Here is a 19,062-nt window from a genome sequence, read left to right on the forward strand (position 1 = left end):
ATCTGTCATAGCGCAAGAAAAAAAGAAGTGACAATATGAAACTTCTATTCCTTTTTATTAATATATTGTTATGGTAAACATGAGAATGGCATGAAATCAGATGAGAGAAGTTTAAATACAGTGAATGAAAAAAAAAATGGAATAACTTCGCTGTATTAATTCAGAAATCCATGTCAGCAAGTATATCATCGTCCTCATCAAGGAGCTTTTTCAAGTCATCACAGGCTTCTACGGGCGCCTTCGACGAGCCGACTTGCGGCGTCTGGGCTTCCTTCGCTGGGGTTTTGGGGAAGAATTTGCTGATCTTCACCAAAGAAGACACTTCAGTGCACGACGCCACTTCGGAGAAATCATCACAGCCCACGCCAGCGTCATTGAGGACAGTTTGCTTCTTCTGAATCATGTTCCAGATGATGTCGTCGGCTGTTCCCTTGGCCAGCAAATAGCGCACCACCACGTTCTCGTCCTGTCCAATGCGATGGGCGCGACTCTCGCCCTGCGCCAGAGTCTGAAACGATTGTCAGTCAAACCATGAAACTCTGGGCAACACAGGCTATTGTTTATTTATACTCACGCTGGGATTCCAGTAGAGCTCAGCAAATAAAACCAGCTGAGCGGCGGTGAGAGTGATTCCGGCATTGCAGGCCTTAAGACTCAGCAAAGCAACGCGATAGTGTGGCTTTGTCTGGAACATGTTCACCATCGAACTTCTGAGTTCTGCCTTCGTCTCCCCGTCGATTCGGATGAAGTCGATTTTGAAGTCTCGCAGGCACTCAGACAGTCCGTCCAACATGACGTGATGGTAGGCGAAGATCACGACCTTCTTCTTCTCCTTCATCACGCTCTTCACGTACGAACAGACGGCCTTCACTTTGGCAACAGCGGTTTCTGAGTAGAAGGTGAGGAGGATCTCTCTCTGCTGCTTTCCTGAGCTCTGGGAGTACTTGTCCAAGAGACTTCCAAACTCCTTTCTTGAGCTCACCAGATCCTTGTCCAGAATCACCACCTCGCGCCTCTTCTCCGTCATGTCATCCATCACCTCATTTTTGGTACGACGGATCATGAATTTGCGGCTCAGCAGAAGATTCAATTCCGTCAGATTAGATTTGCCACTGGAATCCCAAGCGAATTTACCTTCGTGTCCGTCGCAATATCGCTTGGCTGAAAGAAGAAAGGCATCAGAGATGAGGAGTTGGAATAGCATGCTGAACACTTACAGTATTCTTTAAAGCTGAAGAATGAACTGTCGCACATCTGGAGCTGCGTGAAGAGTTCGCTGGGACGCGACAGCGCCGGCGTTCCCGTGAGCATAATCACCCGGCGGGCCTTCTTGACAAAATTCAGCGCCGCCGCAGCGCATTTAGTCTTGTTGTTCTTCAGTGAATGCGATTCATCCATGATCAAAATTCCACACTTCTTGCTCTGGATCTTTGCCATGCACTTGTCCATCATGGCATAGCTACTGATGATGATAGACGCATCCGTGATGAGGCTTTGGGCGGAATCTAGCACAGCGATCTTGTGCACAGGCACTCGAGGCAACAGTTCCCTCACTTTTGCCGCCCACGCGTCTCTTGTGATCGCCGTGGTGCAGATCAACACTGGCCAGTCATCGCGATAGAAGTCCGCCACGGCGAGTGCCTGATAAGTCTTTCCCAGGCCCATTTCGTCCGCAATAATACATCGTCCCTGCTTCTCAATGGCGAAACGAACGCCTTCCTTCTGGAAGTCCATCAGTGCGTCGGCCAACTTCGGTTCTATGCTGCTCAGAAAGGACATGTCCATCCTCATATCCGTCGATTCTTTTTGTCCAGAAAAGAGCTTCAGAATGAATGGCGGCAGATGTTCCACAGTCACCTTATGTGCGAGCGGTTCCATCGCCTTCAAGAAGTTCTTGTAGTCCTTCAGGAGGAACGACCACACTTTCTGCTCCTGATTGAAGCTCCTCGAGGCGATCATCTTCATAGCATCGTTCACAGCCTGGTCGAAATTACTCAGAGTCACGCCAAATCTCTCCTCGGACACCAGAGCGCACTTGCAGACTGTCTTCGCAAGCGCCCCGGGCCATACTTTGGGCTCCTTCTTTTCCACATCACTCGCCTTGCCTCTGTTCGCATAAGGCTGCGAGAAGATGCGATTGTCCTTCAATGGTTGTGGCTTTATCTTATTGTCCACCTTCCCCGGGAGGGTTTTCTGCTGATGCATCGCCGGAGAACTTTGGCCAGACCCGTAAAACTGCCCTGAAGTGATGGTTGCTGTCGAAGTGTTCGCCTCTGTGTTTTTTACTTGATTCGCCCTCAATCTCTCAAGAGCCTGTTGCCGCTTGAGTGCAATTTGCTCCGGAGAACACGCCATGGCGTATATTTCTCAGATTTCACTGGAAAATTAGAGAAATAACCACTGAATTTCCCCGCTATTTCACAACAAAACACGACAAGACTTGTTGATGGCACAGAAAATAACCTCAATCGTACTATCATGCAATTGGCGCCAGTCGGCACTATCATGCTATTAATTCCCGGACTATTTGAACAATAACCGCCGCCCTCATGCCACAATTCCCCACATTTTTCTCCCACTTTCAATGGCAATTAATTCGATTGACGACACCAAAATGCAGCAATTAACTCATGACGCCCATAAAACACTGGCACTTGATACATTATTGTCAGTTGCTGAGGCGACAGCGAGTCCTTTTTATCACATCAACGCGAGCAAATAGACGTGAATGGGAATGAAAATTCTTCGCTAAAATTGATAACACGAAATGATTTTCCTCAAGTTTGTGCGCACATAAAAAAGCGTCGAGACAAACACATCACAAAAGCAGCATGTCGAAATGCCCATACACAGTTTTCCACCGCGATGAAGAAGAAGGAAAAAAGCACTGAGCCTCTGCCTTTTATGACGATGCGACAGTGCGACTGTAAATCATTTTATTGAAATACTTTTAGTTCTATTTGACAAATAGTAAAATTAAAAAGGATTTTTATAGTTATAGCGCCTTATCACACCTCATATTCAACCACATACATCATTCTTCTCCTCCACGGCAAACATTTACAATAGAGAGCAGCGAGAATTATTGCCATGAGCGCACATGATAACATATAGACATGCTGTCTTGGCCGCTCGATTTTCGAAAGAAGACACTCTTCTCTCGCTCTTGCGGCGTCGCGCTTTCAGAATGCGCGCCGCGCATTGAACAATTGAGGTGAAGCACTTGAGGGGCAATTGAGATAATTTCGCAAAGCGAGACCGTCTCGAAAATTTCCATTTCAGCCCCAGAGACATTGCACTCGCGCAGCAATAGAAAAATTATCTTGTCTGAGAGAGGAAAATGGCTGGTTTTGCGGACAAATTTTAGTCAGATTCATAGACAGTCTTGAGATTTTGTGTAATATTAAAATCTCAACCTAAAAACCACGTATTTTCATAATGAAACAACTAAAGAATTGCTGTATTTTAGCTTCAGTCAATCATAATCCATCCATTGATTAATTCTGTTGTCACAAGCAATCAATACACGAAATAAACTCAGTGAAGATGTGAATAATGCCTTATTTTCTTCAGAACTGTTTCCGATAAAATTACTCATAGTCCTTGAAGTGTTCTAATGTGTTAGGAATAAATGTGTCTATATGAGCCACTATTGATTTGGTCGATTTGGTGCCGTAGATTCTTTATTTCTCGCCGTGAGGCGCATAAAGGAGTGTCTGCGGTAATTCGGCTCGGATTAAGAGCTCCAGCTTAAAGATCTCAATGGCCAAATAGGGCTTATGGAGGGACAAAAGCGCTAAGCCCTGTGGGAAATTAATCAAAAGCCCCCCAATTTTCCGCCATCGCCAAGACCAATAAAAATTGCTTAATTTCACAAATGGCACTCATTCTTTATTTTAGCACAAAATTTGTATCGACAGAGGCCGTAAAAGGTGAATAATTTGATGAACTCTTCGTTCGCGCTTGAGTGTAGAAAAATAATAAATTTAGAGAAATATGAAAATGTGTGCCTTTTTACCTTATGTGGCCGCATATATTCAGTGAGCCAAACTTATGTACTCATGCGTGCGGCAATTGGATTTTATTGGACTTTTGCCTTATGTACGCTGTCCATTCGATTTTTAGTTTATATACGCTGCGAGAGCATGCAATCCTATCGTAAAAGTTTATTGAGGAAAGGGCCGCTAAGGGGTACATTTCTGTTTTTAAGACCAATAAAATTGATCTAAACTAGAGTTTTTTCCTCCTTCTCCCCAAGGTATTCTCGTCAGCCCCTCACGGAATGCCGCGGCGGGCATCTTGGACGGCGAAAATGAGGATGAAGCGTGCATCAGGTAAATTACCAGGTGCCTCCTTCACTCCCATCCTTCGCAAGAGGGAGAACGAATGTCTGGGAAGACGCTGCGAGCCAACGTCAAAAGTATTTCCTAAATTATTTTATTGGACGACAAATATTATTTTCCCTACTTCTCATCCAGTGCAGCGTCAAAGGCAAGACGCCCAATCTAAATAAAAAGATTAGCTGCTTAATTGGGTGGTTAAACCCCCTAAAAAAAGAGCAAAGACGGTTGACGGAGGCCATAATGACGGAAGGTGGATATTTGGGCGGGGTGAGGAAGTTATGAGAGAACAAATGTAACCTGTATTGTCTTATTGATGAAATATAATTGGGCAATTTCAATAATATTTTATTATTATGACTATTATTCCTTCACTTTGCCACAGTATAAAGTTGCAATTGAGGCAAACAAGAGAGAAAGCTCCTGTATTGACTCTAATATTCCTTTTACTGCACTATTATTATTTTACATAAAGCCACATTACAATTATACGGATGCTTAACTTTATTGACTCCAACTCTGGGAAATTGTCCACAGCATTTATGCTTCTTCTCATTTTCGTGGCATCAACTCGCCGGACAATCGCGGATGGAGCAAAAAAGCGTCCACAAGAGACCCACTAATGACAAACTTCGGTCAAATTGATTTTCTCCCCCTCCACATCTGCCGATGCGGACACGGCGAAAAGCAGAGTGTTCCATTGACGGGAAAAGATTAAGATTATTTTTCTCAAGCTTCCATCGAAAACCCAAGAGTCGTATAATCATAATTTTATTATTCATTTACAGCCTCGACGCTTGGCCGCAAAGTGACTACGCACAGAATGGGCTTCTCTTGGCCGCGCTTTTTCCCCATCGCGGCTCCTCCTGTGCTAAGAGGCTCGAATTTATTAACGGAAAAACTCCACTTTGCGCCCCTCCTTGCGGACTAATCTAATGCCATTAGCTTGCTGCGGAATTAATTTCAAAATATCGAGAGGTCTCCTATTTATTGTGCACTGGAGAATATGCGCACACAAAAAGTCTCTCGCTCTTTTGTCACTCTCTGCTTGTGTGTCGTCGCCCATGGACGAATTCTGCGCAATTTTGACGCCAAACAGAAGGCGAACCGTTAGCTTAATCGGCAAATTAAGTGAAGGTGAACAAGGATTTTTTCTCGGAACTCTCAACCCAATTGAATTCATGCTTGACTGTATTAGGCAGAACAATGGCGTGATTAGAGACACAGAGAATAAATTGGATTGGCTTTTATGATAGGCCAATTTCTTGTAATCTTCTTGAGCTACATATGCAATTGGAAAAGCAGATTTTATGTCGCAACATCGTGAGTAGAATTCAAAGTGTTTTTACCGAATGGATTTCAATGAATATGAATTTTTTAAGTCATTTGAATAAAATACAAGAAGTGTGATATTTTTGGACTGAATATTATAAACAATAAATTTATATTCAAATAATTTTTGCATTTCTTCAATTTTTTAAAATATGCTTTCAATAATGTGGGAGTAAAAAATAGTTTTAAAGGCAGGCAAATCCACACAAAAAGCTTTCTATTAAATTCAAACTTTGAGTTAAAACTTACAGTTTTTATCTGGTGTTTTGTAGAAAATTCGCGTGAGAGAATTCAGCAATTGTCTATTAAGCCTAAATCACCCCATAAAAAACTGATATTGCTTTATCCTTCTGCAAATGCCACTAAGTACAGTTATATTTAAAGTAAAGTCATACAACATTCAATAAACCTGCTTTTCAGCTGCACTTGTCACTCGTGTAAATAAATAATCTCCTCGTAATGATTTGAGGTTGGTTGTTAGTTAAAACATCTCATAGTGGTTTTATTTGTTTGTATTTCCAATGGGTGCCTTCAAGGCTCGAGTCAGTGTAGTCATAAATTTAGAAGGAAATTTCATGCACAAAAACTCACCATGAGACTTTTACTCGTCTTCTTGAGGTTAACTAATTGACTTGAGATCGCGTCCAATCAATTATTCTTTGCCTTACTTTTGCTTGTGTGAAAGCTTTCTGCAACATTTTGCCACATGATCTCTGCCAGAGGCATTAAAATATCTCACATTTCTCAGAATTCTTGCACAAGAGAAGAATATTCTACCTGGGGGTGAAATGCAAAATGTTATGGCATAAATTTGGGTGCAGCAAGATTCTGCATTGCATGTGCCAGAGTGAAGGACAAAGACCCAGAATAGGATTAGCAATGTGGAGACAATGCAAGTTTCGTATTTAAATATGGCCTAATATTCACTTTGGGCTCATTTCGGCACAAATCTGAGGGCAAATTTTAGGTAGTTTCGACCTGTGGCCATAAAAGTAACAGCCAACGTCACATTGTCCCTTGCGCTCTGGGACTTTCCCAAATCCAGGAGTCGCAGGGACGCACTAGGAGTCCGCACGTAGTTTAGAGAGCGCCGAATTGAGTGCTTCATCTCGGCGCACGCGAAAAAATCAATTTGAATATCGATCGGGCGTCCTGTCTGTTGCTCATAGAAGTGGGAGAGATAACAGAATGCTCACGATTGTTATCAGCTTCTCAGCCAGCCGCAGAAATCAACCATTGGTTTCCAACTCCTCAGCAATGTCGGCCACATTGAAGCTGTTCCAGCCACCGGATTGGCTCAGAGACTCAGTGAATGGCTCCACCTTTTCGTACCATTGTTCCGGGCCTCAGCACGCAATCTCCCATCGCGCCTCAGTTGAGCTGTGAACACTGACATGGTTGGTTGTCCCGCTATTTTCACCGCCTCAGCCAATGTGACCAAGGGAACGCTGCCGTCGAATGCCTAAGAAATAGACACATCGATGCAATAAGTGATTGATCAAAAGTGCTCAGTGTCCGGAATTGTGCATGGATTTGTGCAGAAAACAATAGTGACTCGGGCATTTTTCCTGTGAACTGCAAGTGAATGATTCGGCAAGAGACTGAAACTTGAAAATTAGAAATGGTGTCGTACTATCACAATCTGGCAATGTATCCCAAGAATCCGTGCAGCAACCTCTACCCGGCGCCCAACCACCATTGGTACGCCGCGACGAACTATCATCAGCCCCCCAATCCTCAGCTCTTCGGGTCAGATCCCGATCCTCAGGCGCAGCAGATGTACTACACACATCACGCCATGTTCCACCAGAGCAGCCCCGACTGGCCGAGCCACGACAACTTTTCCCCGCCGCAGAACAGCCTGCTCCACCAGAGCACCACCAGCGGCTCCGCCACGCCGGGCCTGCACCTCAGCCATGGCCCTCCCGGCGGCATGGGGCAGTCGGGCGAACACATGAGCACCGATGGGCTCACCAATATCCCCTCGCCGCCCATCACTGTGTCCGGCAGCGAGATGTCTAGCCCCGGAGCCGCCAATGGGGCTGGATCGCCGCACACAGCGTCCCGGCCGACGCCCGCCAAGAGTCCCTATGAGTGGATGAAGAAGTCATCGTATCAGAATCAGACGAATCCAGGTAAATCGCTCACTATTTCTAAATTCATCGTGAGACACTTTAATTTCGGTTGATATTTGATTATGGAAACAACTTTATCACGATAATTTACAATTTGCTTTTTTCTAATTTACCCTTATTTGAACTGCAGAGTCACATTCACCTCAAATACACAAAGATATTTATCAATTTTTAAACTGATCACAAATTATTTTAATTGTTTAATTGATTGCACTTCCTATTTAGCTGTTGACTAATCTATATGATAAGAATGAGTATAACAGAAAAAAGTTACAAAATGAGAGATGAAAAGCACTTGGACTACAAAAACTAATACCTCTCAAGAGAAGTTAAGAGTAGCAATACACTTAGATTTTATGCCCAAGAGTTTATCTAGATTGAAACTCAAGGTTTGATATTGTGTCCTGAAATAAGAGTATATTAGCTGAGCCACAACTCAACAGGAAATTCAATAAGCATTAATTTAATGCAAAAATGCTATAAAAAGAAAATAAAACCAAGGATTTTCTACAAGCCAAGTCTCTACTTCGATTGACGCATAAGGAAGAAAAATCCATTTTCAGTTAATGCATTTGATTTGGAATTTTTTTTATCTGAGTCTGGAAAACGATCTGCGGACCTGATTGTACAAAATACTGTTGATATACAGGTGATGATCCAGGAAGAACCTTCAAATAGAGACGATTTTTATGGTTCTCTTATCTTTTATACCAAAAGAAATAGCCATAATCGATCCTAAAAACCAACTCTTGAGAATTTTGGCTGAAAAATTTCCCAAAGCTCTCGTGGATTTCTCAATGAAAGCACATCAATTTTGCCACCAAATCATCCATCAATCCTCAAAATCCGTACAGTCTAGAGAGCTCCGAACCCTGTGTCCCCATTAATTCGGGAAAAACACGCCGAGTTGTGTGGAGAGAGCATTTGAGACGTCAATGGATTATGGATTTTCAAGTGTGAAAATGCTGGTTATCGTCTCTGTCTACCCCCTCCCACTCCATATTGATTGTCACGAGTGCTTTTTGGGGAGAAAGAATTATTGCCCTTGTCTTGTAATCTCTCTGGTTTCTTGCGAATTAACTTAATGCACGATAGCACACATTCTAGCCGGAGCGTCAGAAGAGGCGTGATCTCTATCGGACAGCGCAAAAAAAACGGTGGGGTGATAAGCCCACCCGATTAATGGGCAATGAAAGGAAATCCATTAATTGTTTCATTGAGAGGTGGACAGAGTTGGACACGCGCTGAACGGTAGAGGAATATTTTCTGGCCCCCAAAATGGCTCTCATGACTATTGAGAGACTTTTAATTTATTGACTCCGAGGGAAGCCTCATCGTACCAATAAATTTAATTATGTGCCATTTGTCGTGATTGCTCCATGACTGCTCTCTGGAATCACGAGTGGACAATTGCTGGATTGTATCGCTGAGATGGAGTGTCTCTGACTTTGCAAATGACTCGGCCCTTTTTCCTACCTGCAACATTTTGGGGTGGAATTTCATATTTTTCAGTGCCCAGGGATGCATCAGAGAAATGCATAAATCACCGGAGAAGAATAAAAAAGCAATAATATTTTTATTGACACACAAAGTTGAAGTATTGAGACATTTGGGATGATCCTAAAAGCTTTATATCTCAATCTTTGCCAAGTCAGACGGAAAATAATAAATAGGAAATACTATTTCATTGTGTCTCCTGCTTTTTTACGGCCTTGTCGTCTCACAGTCAAGCCATTCCAATGGTTTTTACCTGGGATTTAGTGGCAAATAAAATTCAGATTTTCACTCTTCATAGTCCTAAAAAAAGGACACAAGAGAGACATAAAAGGATGTTTTCTTGATCTTTAAACAATTGAGAGAATTTTTACGGCTTCATTTCTCTAGACAGTGCAGGAGACTTAAGTGAATCTTCCTAATACATGTGAAAAGAGCCTTAATTGAACCTAATAGGCGATCATGAAAGACGATCTTTGTGCAATTTTAATCAAGCTTGAGATGAAATGGATTCCGGCGATTGAGTAACAGCACCAAAGAATTATCTACCATGTGAAAATTGCGATTGAGAAAGAGACTAAATTCAATTAATACATCTTGACACTTCTGGAAGTGTCTTGGTATGAAATTGAGCGCAGGCTTTTCTCCCCGCGGGCATGACTTCAACGGCTATTTTCACGGCGTTATATCACCTTTTGAGGAGGGCGTTAAGCCCAGCCGAAAATATGGGTATCAAAGCAACACACACAAAATGCCGATAAGTCGGCGATCAAACAATTTTCACCACACTTCCTGATAAATTTCCACCCGTGGTTTTTGGAAGAGAGCCAGGGTGTCTGGAAAAAATCAATAGTAAAGCAATCATGCTTATATGGAGGGTAGTAAAATCACCTGAAGAATATCACTGTGTCGGGAGGCGAGAGAGCACTGTGTACATAAAACTATTTCACAAAATTGTCATAAAAGTTTAGCACATTAGAAAGGGTCAGCGGTAGTTAAGTTATACAAATTTGGTGTAATTTGAGCAAATAGAGTCGAGCTGCGCTCACAATTCTACCCATCTGATGCTCCTCAGTTCATAAAATCACATCAACCATTCACTCACTTTCCATCTCTTTCTGAATGATTTTTCCAAAGTCCAAAATATCATGTAAAACTTCAGCGGAACATCATTCTGTACTGTTCAGAGTGGGAGGCAGATAAAATATTTAATTTGCAATAATATATTCATAAATTAACGTGCGAGGGAGTTGGAAGATGTTGGCCTCAAGTGGGATCCCGAATGGTGAAATGTTATGATTTGTCTAGGAGGGAAAAAAGAGTAATTTATTGTCAGCAAATGCTCACAATGTACTCCTTAATTGCGCTCCAATAAAGCAATAAACAGTCAATAAATTTTGCAGTCACTAAATAATATTTTTTGAATCTCGGCTGCTATTCTGATAATGTATGATAATGTTTACTTACTATAAATAAGTTGGAGTTTCTTTTTACTCCCTCCCCAAATGTCTCATAAACACCTCTGAACGCTATCGAGCCTCTCAACTACATATCTTTACTTCTCTCAAGGAGTTATCAAATTAATCCTCTTGTTTGCGCGCACTTTAAATTCTCGTATTTTCGTGGTTCTGTTATCAATTTCTTTGGATCATTTTTTCCGGGAAATGCATAGAATTTTCAAATGACTTCGTATTAGCAACTAAATTAGCCTCCTTGTGAATAAATACCACCATTAATGCGTGATTAATTTGTCAATTTAAGGACGAGTCAACATTTGTTCTGCACCTTCACTGCAAGATTTTTCACCTCTGGATCCAAGTGGTATGAAGAAAAACTTGCACGCATTTCTCAAAGTTGCTCTTTTTTCACTCTATTTTTTTCCACCCATTAAGTTGTTTCTTGCGTGAATTTTCCCCATAAATTTTCCAACTCCCACATTATTAAAATTTCTGTTCCCATTTTGCCTCCTAATTCACTTTGCATGGACACATTATTTTTGTATATGCTTACAATTCTCATTTGCTCCTTTCTCGCCTTAATTAATGCACTCTGAAATTGTAGTATTTTTCCATGCTGGCGAGAGAAATATTCTATGTTTTATTTATACGTGACTTGGCTGAGCTTTTACCATCCTCATTAACTACACGTCTTATAGTGGTTATTTGCAACATAATTGTGGTGAAAAATTCATAAGCACGATGATGTTTTTTTGTGTCTGGCGTTGAGATATTAACTTTCGAAAATTAAATTAAAAATTTATTGCACTCTGCGAGCTTGAGAGAAAATGGAAGGAGAGGCAAAAAGAAGCGGTGTGCGATCATTATCCATGATGAATGTCCACAATTAGGCATTGTTGCATGCCTTCGGCGTCGTTTTTTTTGGCAGTCGTCTGGTTTTGAGAAGAAAACACGCCTTTTGGAGTTCATTTTCCACGCTTGGAAAACCAACTCAGTCGGAAAGAAGATCACGGAATGCGATTTCGGGTGGAATTTTTAAGTTCGAAGAGGCGTGCAAGTGTGACAAATTGGTGCTGGAGAAGGGAATTTTTAAAATCTGTATCAAAAGTTGGTGGAGGAATATATTTTCAAGAATATAAAACCACATAACCAAGTCTAAAAAGGATATAGAAAAGAGTAAAGTGCAATAATACTGTATTGTGTTAGTTTCATAGCAGAACTATTAGGAATCTTTTAGAAAACATGAAAATAAGTGATCAACTCCAACAATTATCCTTCCTTTCACTCAAATTATGATCCTTATGACATTCGAATTTTTTAAATGGAAACAGTTAATTAAAGTTTACTGCATTCCCAACTTGACGTCAAGTATTCTCTTAATTGCGAGCCCCTTAATTTTGAGCATTAAATTTTGCCCTCGCCCAATTTCGTTGGTGGATGGCGAGAAGCTCTCTCTCTCTCTCAGCCCATGTGAGTTCATGTATTATTTATTACATAGTGAGTACACACTGAGTGTAGAGAATGATGGAAAAAGGAGAGATAAGTATCTCATTTCATGTACATTCTTTCCCTCCCCGTTTTCTTTGCCCAGCAGTCACGCAATCGCGTCTATGCGCGCTCTTCGTGCCCACAAAATGCGCTCCACCATCGATGATACAAAAGCCTAGCATTATATTTAATGCTGGTCGGCCATTTTCGTCATAAAACCTCCAATATATTACATGAAATGTTGGGTGGAAGGCAAAAAATAACACCGCAAAGCATAAAATGAAAATGGAAGCATCTGACGTCCAATCGCGTGTTGCTCAATATTCATCTCTCCTTCCCAACTTGTAAATTCTCTTTCAAAACCTCTCTGGTTTTATCAAAAGGTGAAGAGTGGCAATGGTAAGAGCTTGAATTTTTATCCAGAAAGCTATTTTGATTAATTAACATGTTCCTCGATGATTCCCAAGCGAATGAGAAACTCGAAAAACACCCTTTCTGACCGCCTTCTGACTATCCGTCGGTCGATCGTCAGATGGCTTTTTTATTGATCACCTTTCCAGAGGATCTTCGACACAATAGTCATGGGGAAAAAGAGTCGAAAATTGAGATATAAATTATTAAAAAAAGCTATTGCATGACGTCTTATTTTCTCAACTTTTATGGCACAAACAAGATGTAAAAAAGAAGAAGAACCACAGGCTGAAAAGAATAACAGCTTGTTACTTCCATCTTCGCTTCTCGCATTCTTGTTGGAGAGACACGAAATGGCGGTTAAGTAATTAAATGCTTCATTGCTTAAATATCTCGATGAGATGAGAATGGTTTAAAAAATTCCTTCCCAATTGTAATTCCAGCACTCACATGATAATTGACGTGCAAATACGCAAAGCTTCAGCTGACGAACTTTTCTCAGCTTCACCTTCGCAGAAACTGCCGTCGGTGTGACTCAAAGAGACCATAGAAAAACCCTCAATTTCCTTATTTTTCCAGGAAATTGAGAAGCATCCCAAACATGCCCTCTGAACTCTTATTTTCACCCAGGTAAACTTTCCACACAGCTCGAGAGATCCTCTCGTGAAGTCATGGCAAGAGATCACACGTTGAGGAGTCACAAGTCAGCAAAAACACGAGCATAGAGAAAAGTTTTGCAGGTCGCCTGCAATAAAAATTCATAAAAATCTCTTGCGGCATGTTTGATGTTTTAGAGACACTCTATTTCGGCAATTCTTGCCATCATCGCCCAAGGACCTTCTCGTCAATTGTGGGGTGGAAATTTTACAGTGAAAATTCTTGCCTTCGACCCACCATAAAACCCAAAATATTCTCAAATATTCCGAAATATTCCCAAATTTTCATGCAAGGGAACTTCCAGGAAGTGCGCATCGAGGAGAGAGAGACTCTCGGGCTGAGAAATCTGTGGGATTTCAAGTTGTTTGAACACTGGCAAAGTGCTGAGCTTATTATCAATCAATCGGCTCTCCTTTGTCGTTTTATCAAACGCCACAGTACACAGCCAACAAACGACTCCAAATCCCCACTATTGGAAGAAAGTGTTCAATATTACCTTCGAGATATTTGCATGGGGATTTGAAATATTTAAATAATATGAATTTTATGCGCCCCAAAGTGCACCAGGAAGTGAGAGAAAGAGCTCATTCACGATGGGAAATCCCAAGAAGATTGATTGGATGAGTGTCGATTTTGCCGGCGCTAAGAAATCACCAGAGTCAAGAAGTGCAGAGAATAAATTAAGACAAATTTTGAAGACTCTCCTTAAGGAGATTGTGACCTTTTTGCTGTGCACCTTATTTATGGGCAGGGCTTCCACCGCCATCGGAGCCTTTCTTTGTCCACCCACAGGCTCTGTTTGGCCAGCAACACGATATAATGGTGTAAACGTTTGGACAGACAGAGTGTTGAAAAGTCAATCGGATCACCCTTCGGAAACCCATAAATCACCCCGTGATCGATAGCTTTTTGTTCTTTAAAGCCCCATGAGTTGGGAGGGAAAAACTTTCTGTGAAATTCGTTATGCGGTCCTCCTGTGGGACATAAAGAAGCGCGATAGGGCAAAAAAGAGGCTCCCAAGCGAAACTTCCTTCATCTTTCTTTTTCCGTTCCACTTCCACACAGCTCTCAATTTATGGTTTTCATGCCAACTGCCGTGAAAATCAGTGGTGTGACAAAAAGATTATTCTCAACACGTTCTAAAGACATCATATTTGTCTCTTAGGAAGACAAATAGACTCGTGAAAATTGTCACCAGTGTCTCGCTTTACATACAAATTGTCATGACTTTTGTCAGGCGTTGTCACGCCTTTTTTTCGCAAGAAGTTTGCACCAAGTTTGCCGAGGGTGGAAAACAGTGGAAGCTTTAAGAATAGACACTATGAAACCGACACACAATAAATACATGAAGATACAGGAGAATTGCTACATAACGGAGGAGATCCTGGCCAATGTCTCCCCAGGCAATTGTTGGCGTGAAAATGGTGTGTATCATAGAGCCTTAAGAGTGCATAAAGGGATCAAGAAGAGCTCCCACAGCGTGTAATGAATAAACCCATCTTTGCTGGAGTCAACAGAAATACAGCAGCGTAAATTTTCAGCCTCACACCATCGCTTGAGTCATTTTTCACTCACCCTCCCAAGCCTAGAAGGCGACTAACAACTCCAACCCTCCTCTGTAATAGACTGTATCAATTGTAAATTGGCGTGATTTCATACATATGCACTTGAAATTGCCCACAAGCAATTGCGAATGTGGGTAAAAAAGCATACAGTACAGGATGTGAATGTTACGCCATCGACACAATTAAGGAGTGTAAAAAGACATTAATTGCCTTATGGACAGTCAATGATTTAATGTGATGTGCCAATTAGAAAGGTTGAAAAAATTGGAGATTTGCTGCTGATGAAAAATATTGTGCAAGTTTTTCCGTCAACCATTGCGTAAAGTCAAGAGGAATTCACACGAAGTGGTCAGATGTGTCTGAAAGAGCTTAATATTCTTGGGATTGATGAAGTTTCGCTTCAAATTGTTGGTTGTCTCTCAAACTAGATTTATCTTCAGACTTTATTAAGAATCTGGAGTAAATAAAAATCAATTGCGTGACATTTTGAGAAGTTTCACATGCAAATACACATATTTTCATTTCACTATTCGTGCGAATTACAAAATATTACCTACTTTCACTAATCTTTTTTTCGTGGAACAGTTTTGTCACTGAGATTAACCCTTAAATGTATTTGCTGGTCTATAAATAGAGAAACAATGAGGTCTCCCTAATCCGCAGGCCCAGAAGAGGTGGCAAAAAGCCCCGCAATGAAGCACGTGGTGGCTTTTTGAGATGATGCGCGAGAGAATATAAAACGACGCATAATTGAATCATTTCACGGACTACAGCAACCAAATAAATAGAATGGCAATAAAAGTTCTTAATGCCGAAAAAAATATTTACACACAAAAACTCAGAGTCCGCACTGTGTAATTTTGTCATTTTCACTCTATGCAGAGTGATTAGCCCAGTATTTTCCGTGTGTGCCTGCATGAATCACCACGTACTGTATGTTTATTCTTTTCCGGGTTGCGAAGAGGAGAGAATCATCGCATCGAGAGTCAAATGCAATTGGCTTAATTTTACCCCAGAGAGAGATATATGGAATATGTGACAAATGGCGAGGGAATCTGAGGCAAATCCCCTCGTCAAATAGTTAGACCTCTTTAGCGCTCGGTATCAAATTGAGTGCAATGAGTATGAATGGGCCTGTGGAGATGGTAACGAAAAGAAATTAAAATGCTTTTGACACTCTCGCGTCTTTAGCATACGCCGAGCATCCTCACGCTGTGTATATTTAGAAGATTCTCCAGCGATAATGAGATTTTTCATGGCTCAGGTGAGACAAAAAGTGCCAAGAAAAGTGAGCTAATAGAATGGGTATAAAAGATGGATTTATGCTGTTTGCATTTTAGAGAAGAGACAACCTTTCCTCTTCACTCTCAAATCCTCAACATGAGACAGTGTCTCTCATTCTTCGCCCTGAGCATACGACAGAGCAATCCTATAACCAAAATAAATGCCCTAAAACCTAGGTTAACAAAAGTAACAAGTGATAAGGAAGTTTGAACCCTCTTATCAACGCTCTTAGCCCAGCCAAAGAGAGGCCGAGCAACCTCTTCCAACGCTGTTTGCTGAGAAATTAAATAACCATCCAATATCCCATGAAATCATTCCTCCTTCGTGTCACGGTCTGAAAGCCAAACGAGAGCAGAGAGACTCTGGAGGGAGAGAAATTACACACGCTCTTCATTGTGCCTTCAATTGAATAGCACGATGTTGAAGTGCACAATAAATGATGTGTACTTTATGGTTTGCCATTGAAAAGTGATTTTTTAATCGCTAAATAAAAATTCTTTTACACGTCGCGAGCCGCGTGTGTATAAAAATCCGCGTTGTCGGAATCAATGAAAAGGATTATCTTGGTCGGAGAGAGTCAATTTATTGGGTCGAAGAATTGATTATCAATTAAATTGTCCATAGAGAAACTCAAACATCATAGACACCGCGACAATTGCGCGCAATTTAGATAAAACCCACGATCATTTCTGCCCACCAGGCCTCCTCTTGTCCCCATTAGCTCCACACCCACCCCGCCAGACGTGCGTCAGTTGCTGCGTGGGTAAATGGGCCCAGGGTGCGCCTCCCTGGAATTGCGCCCTCCCCGAAAACTCCTGCACGTCCAATTTGGCCAAATCCCCACCCACACACGCCACTCGAGCAGAAAGTGTGACACGATATTATTTTGTCTCTCAATCAACACTTTTCCCCATCACGAATACCTATACGATTAATCAAACGAAAAACTTTATCACCCCATACGCTATCCAAACTGATATTTAACCCGTAACTGCTTATCAAGTGTGGATTAATGATGGCGGCCACTTTGAAGTTTTTCAAATGCTTCACAATTTTTTCACTCTCCAATTTTTGGTGATAAATAAAATCCAAAAATACTTTCAGATTTCATACCTGCATGTTGTGGAGTTTCTCCTCCAAGCTGTCGATTATGTGTGTTGTTGTTCTTTGGCGAAAAAGTCGCACATTTCAATTAATTGAGGCGCTCATCAGTTTCTTCATCATCATCAGTGCAAACTGGGTAGATTTCTCTTCTTCTGCCACTTCGTAGCGTCTTTAAGATTGGCTAGAGTGGTGAAAATTCATCTGTAAGAGAGAAAGAAGGAAATCAATGAATATTACAGTGAGAGATGAAGAAAACCCATGATAAGCTAATAACAATCTTCATGTACCAATGAACAAGGTTTTCTGATAGATGGTCTCATTAGTATATTCTCAGGGGTTTTCGAGGATCCAGAAAAATCTTTTTAAGAAATATTACATCCGCAAAATGAGTCAACAATTGTATCTTTGGCAATGGATTCTTTTCCAATGCAAAAAAATTGTAGCTAAAATATCACATTTTTAACCGTTGAGAATGACTCTGACTGTCGCACGTCACGTTCTTACGTAAAATACTGATAAATCTTTGCAATTCACAATCAAATAATCGTAGCATAAACTGCATTAATTGTGCCATAAACTTACTCATCAAGGCAATATTGTCATATTTTTGCAAAGCCCGATGACTCAAAAGGAGACTCTTTTCTTGCAGGCAAAACCCGGACGAAGGACAAGTACCGCGTTGTGTACACGGACTACCAGAGGCTGGAGCTGGAGAAGGAGTACCACACGTCCAAGTACATCACGATCCGACGGAAGACGGAACTGGCGCAGGCTTTGTCGCTGTCGGAGCGCCAGGTGAAGATATGGTTCCAGAATCGGCGCGCTAAGGAGCGCAAGCAGACCAAGAAGCACGAATCGAATCCGTCGGCGGGTCAGAACCACTCGAGCGCCCTGGGCAGCATCATGGAGACGAAGCCCAAGATCGAGCCGCTGCATCTGCAGCACCACTCGGCGCTGCATCAGATGAGCGCCATGAGCATGGGCATGGGACCCATGAGCCTCCACGCGCACTCCCTCCATCACAGCCCCTTCGGCATGACGCCGCCGCCGCCTTCCACGCCCGGCCAGCACCTACACGGGCCGCAAGTGAGTCAGCCGGCCGGCTCGGCGGGCGCCCTCATCTGATTTCGCTGGCGCCACGCGAAGAGAGAAAAATATGAGATTTCTTAGTGACATTATTTATCATCTGGACACCTCCTCCGGCCGTCGGTCCGGGGGAGTTAATCACACACTTTGAGAGAGTTTTTCGCCCCCACAACCACGGAATATGCGAGAGAGAGAAGCGAATTATTCTAAAGTAATACTTAAGATATGGTTCTACTTCGTAAGGTTTTGCCTTAATGTAAATTCTAGGAGTTACACACACCCATTCATTGTTTCCCTTTTCTAATTGTTAACGAACTTTTTCTTAAAGTCTCTTCTTTCGGATGCGCGGCACTTATTTAACAAGGAGGTATTCTTAGGTAATTATTATTTAAATAAATGGAGAAAAAACACGCCATAGCTGAGGAAAGAAGAAAACTGTTGAAAATCCCTTCTCTATAACTTCTATTCACATCTTATTCTATCATTAGAATTATATTTAAAGAGAAAAAATTAGTTTGTAGTTTATACTCAAGTTAAAGTAAAAAAAAAACAATCTTTTCGTAGTTTTAAGCATCTCATCCCGTCCCCTAAATATTTCTTTCTAAATAAATGTGCAATTTTTCGTTGTAAATATCCATCATCTTCAATTATGATTAACATCTCTTCTTCCTTCGGAAAGGAGAGATTTTCTGTTAGGCACAAAAAGCAC

The 19,062-nt window shown here is 41.6% G+C and overlaps 2 protein-coding genes across 3 annotated transcripts; one reads left to right on the forward strand and one right to left on the reverse strand.

Annotated features, from left to right (window-relative positions):
• Positions 1–136: 136 nt before the first annotated feature.
• LOC132262102 (SWI/SNF-related matrix-associated actin-dependent regulator of chromatin subfamily A-like protein 1) lies at positions 137–2,447 on the reverse strand. The gene is made up of 3 exons (XM_059761240.1): positions 1,218–2,447; positions 575–1,161; positions 137–508 (listed from the first exon to the last, which is right to left on the reverse strand). Exons 1-3 carry the CDS (start codon positions 2,353–2,355, stop codon positions 161–163), a joined length of 2,073 nt encoding a protein of 690 aa, XP_059617223.1. The 5' UTR covers positions 2,356–2,447; the 3' UTR covers positions 137–160.
• Positions 2,448–6,894: 4,447 nt separating this feature from the next.
• LOC132262840 (homeotic protein caudal) lies at positions 6,895–19,013 on the forward strand. 2 transcript variants are annotated; one of them, XM_059762278.1, is made up of 3 exons: positions 6,895–7,807; positions 11,063–11,122; positions 17,917–19,013. In XM_059762278.1, exons 1-3 carry the CDS (start codon positions 7,294–7,296, stop codon positions 18,390–18,392), a joined length of 1,050 nt encoding a protein of 349 aa, XP_059618261.1. In that variant the 5' UTR covers positions 6,895–7,293; the 3' UTR covers positions 18,393–19,013. The 2 variants fall into 2 exon arrangements, with proteins under 2 accessions (XP_059618261.1, XP_059618262.1); XM_059762279.1 differs by lacking the exon at positions 11,063–11,122 and having other exon boundaries at positions 6,900–7,807.
• The last annotated feature ends 49 nt before the right edge of the window (positions 19,014–19,062 follow it).

The sequence above is a fragment of the Phlebotomus argentipes genome, unplaced genomic scaffold (genome assembly GCF_947086385.1).
Source record: "Phlebotomus argentipes unplaced genomic scaffold, Phlebotomus argentipes genome assembly contig_15, whole genome shotgun sequence".
Lineage (NCBI taxonomy): Eukaryota > Metazoa > Arthropoda > Insecta > Diptera > Psychodidae > Phlebotomus > Phlebotomus argentipes.

Coding starts and splice junctions, on each gene's coding strand:
- LOC132262102 (XM_059761240.1), bottom strand. CDS start 2,355: ATGGCGTGTTCTCCGGAGCAAATTGCACTCAAGCGGCAACAGGCTCTT. Junction 1,162..1,217: donor CTTCAGCTTTAAAGAATACT/GTAAGTGTTCAG, acceptor TTCTTCTTTCAG/CCAAGCGATATTGCGACGGA. Junction 509..574: donor AGCTCTACTGGAATCCCAGC/GTGAGTATAAAT, acceptor CAATCGTTTCAG/ACTCTGGCGCAGGGCGAGAG.
- LOC132262840 (XM_059762278.1), top strand. CDS start 7,294: ATGGTGTCGTACTATCACAATCTGGCAATGTATCCCAAGAATCCGTGC. Junction 7,808..11,062: donor TCAGAATCAGACGAATCCAG/GTAAATCGCTCA, acceptor TGTCAATTTAAG/GACGAGTCAACATTTGTTCT. Junction 11,123..17,916: donor TTCACCTCTGGATCCAAGTG/GTATGAAGAAAA, acceptor CTTTTCTTGCAG/GCAAAACCCGGACGAAGGAC.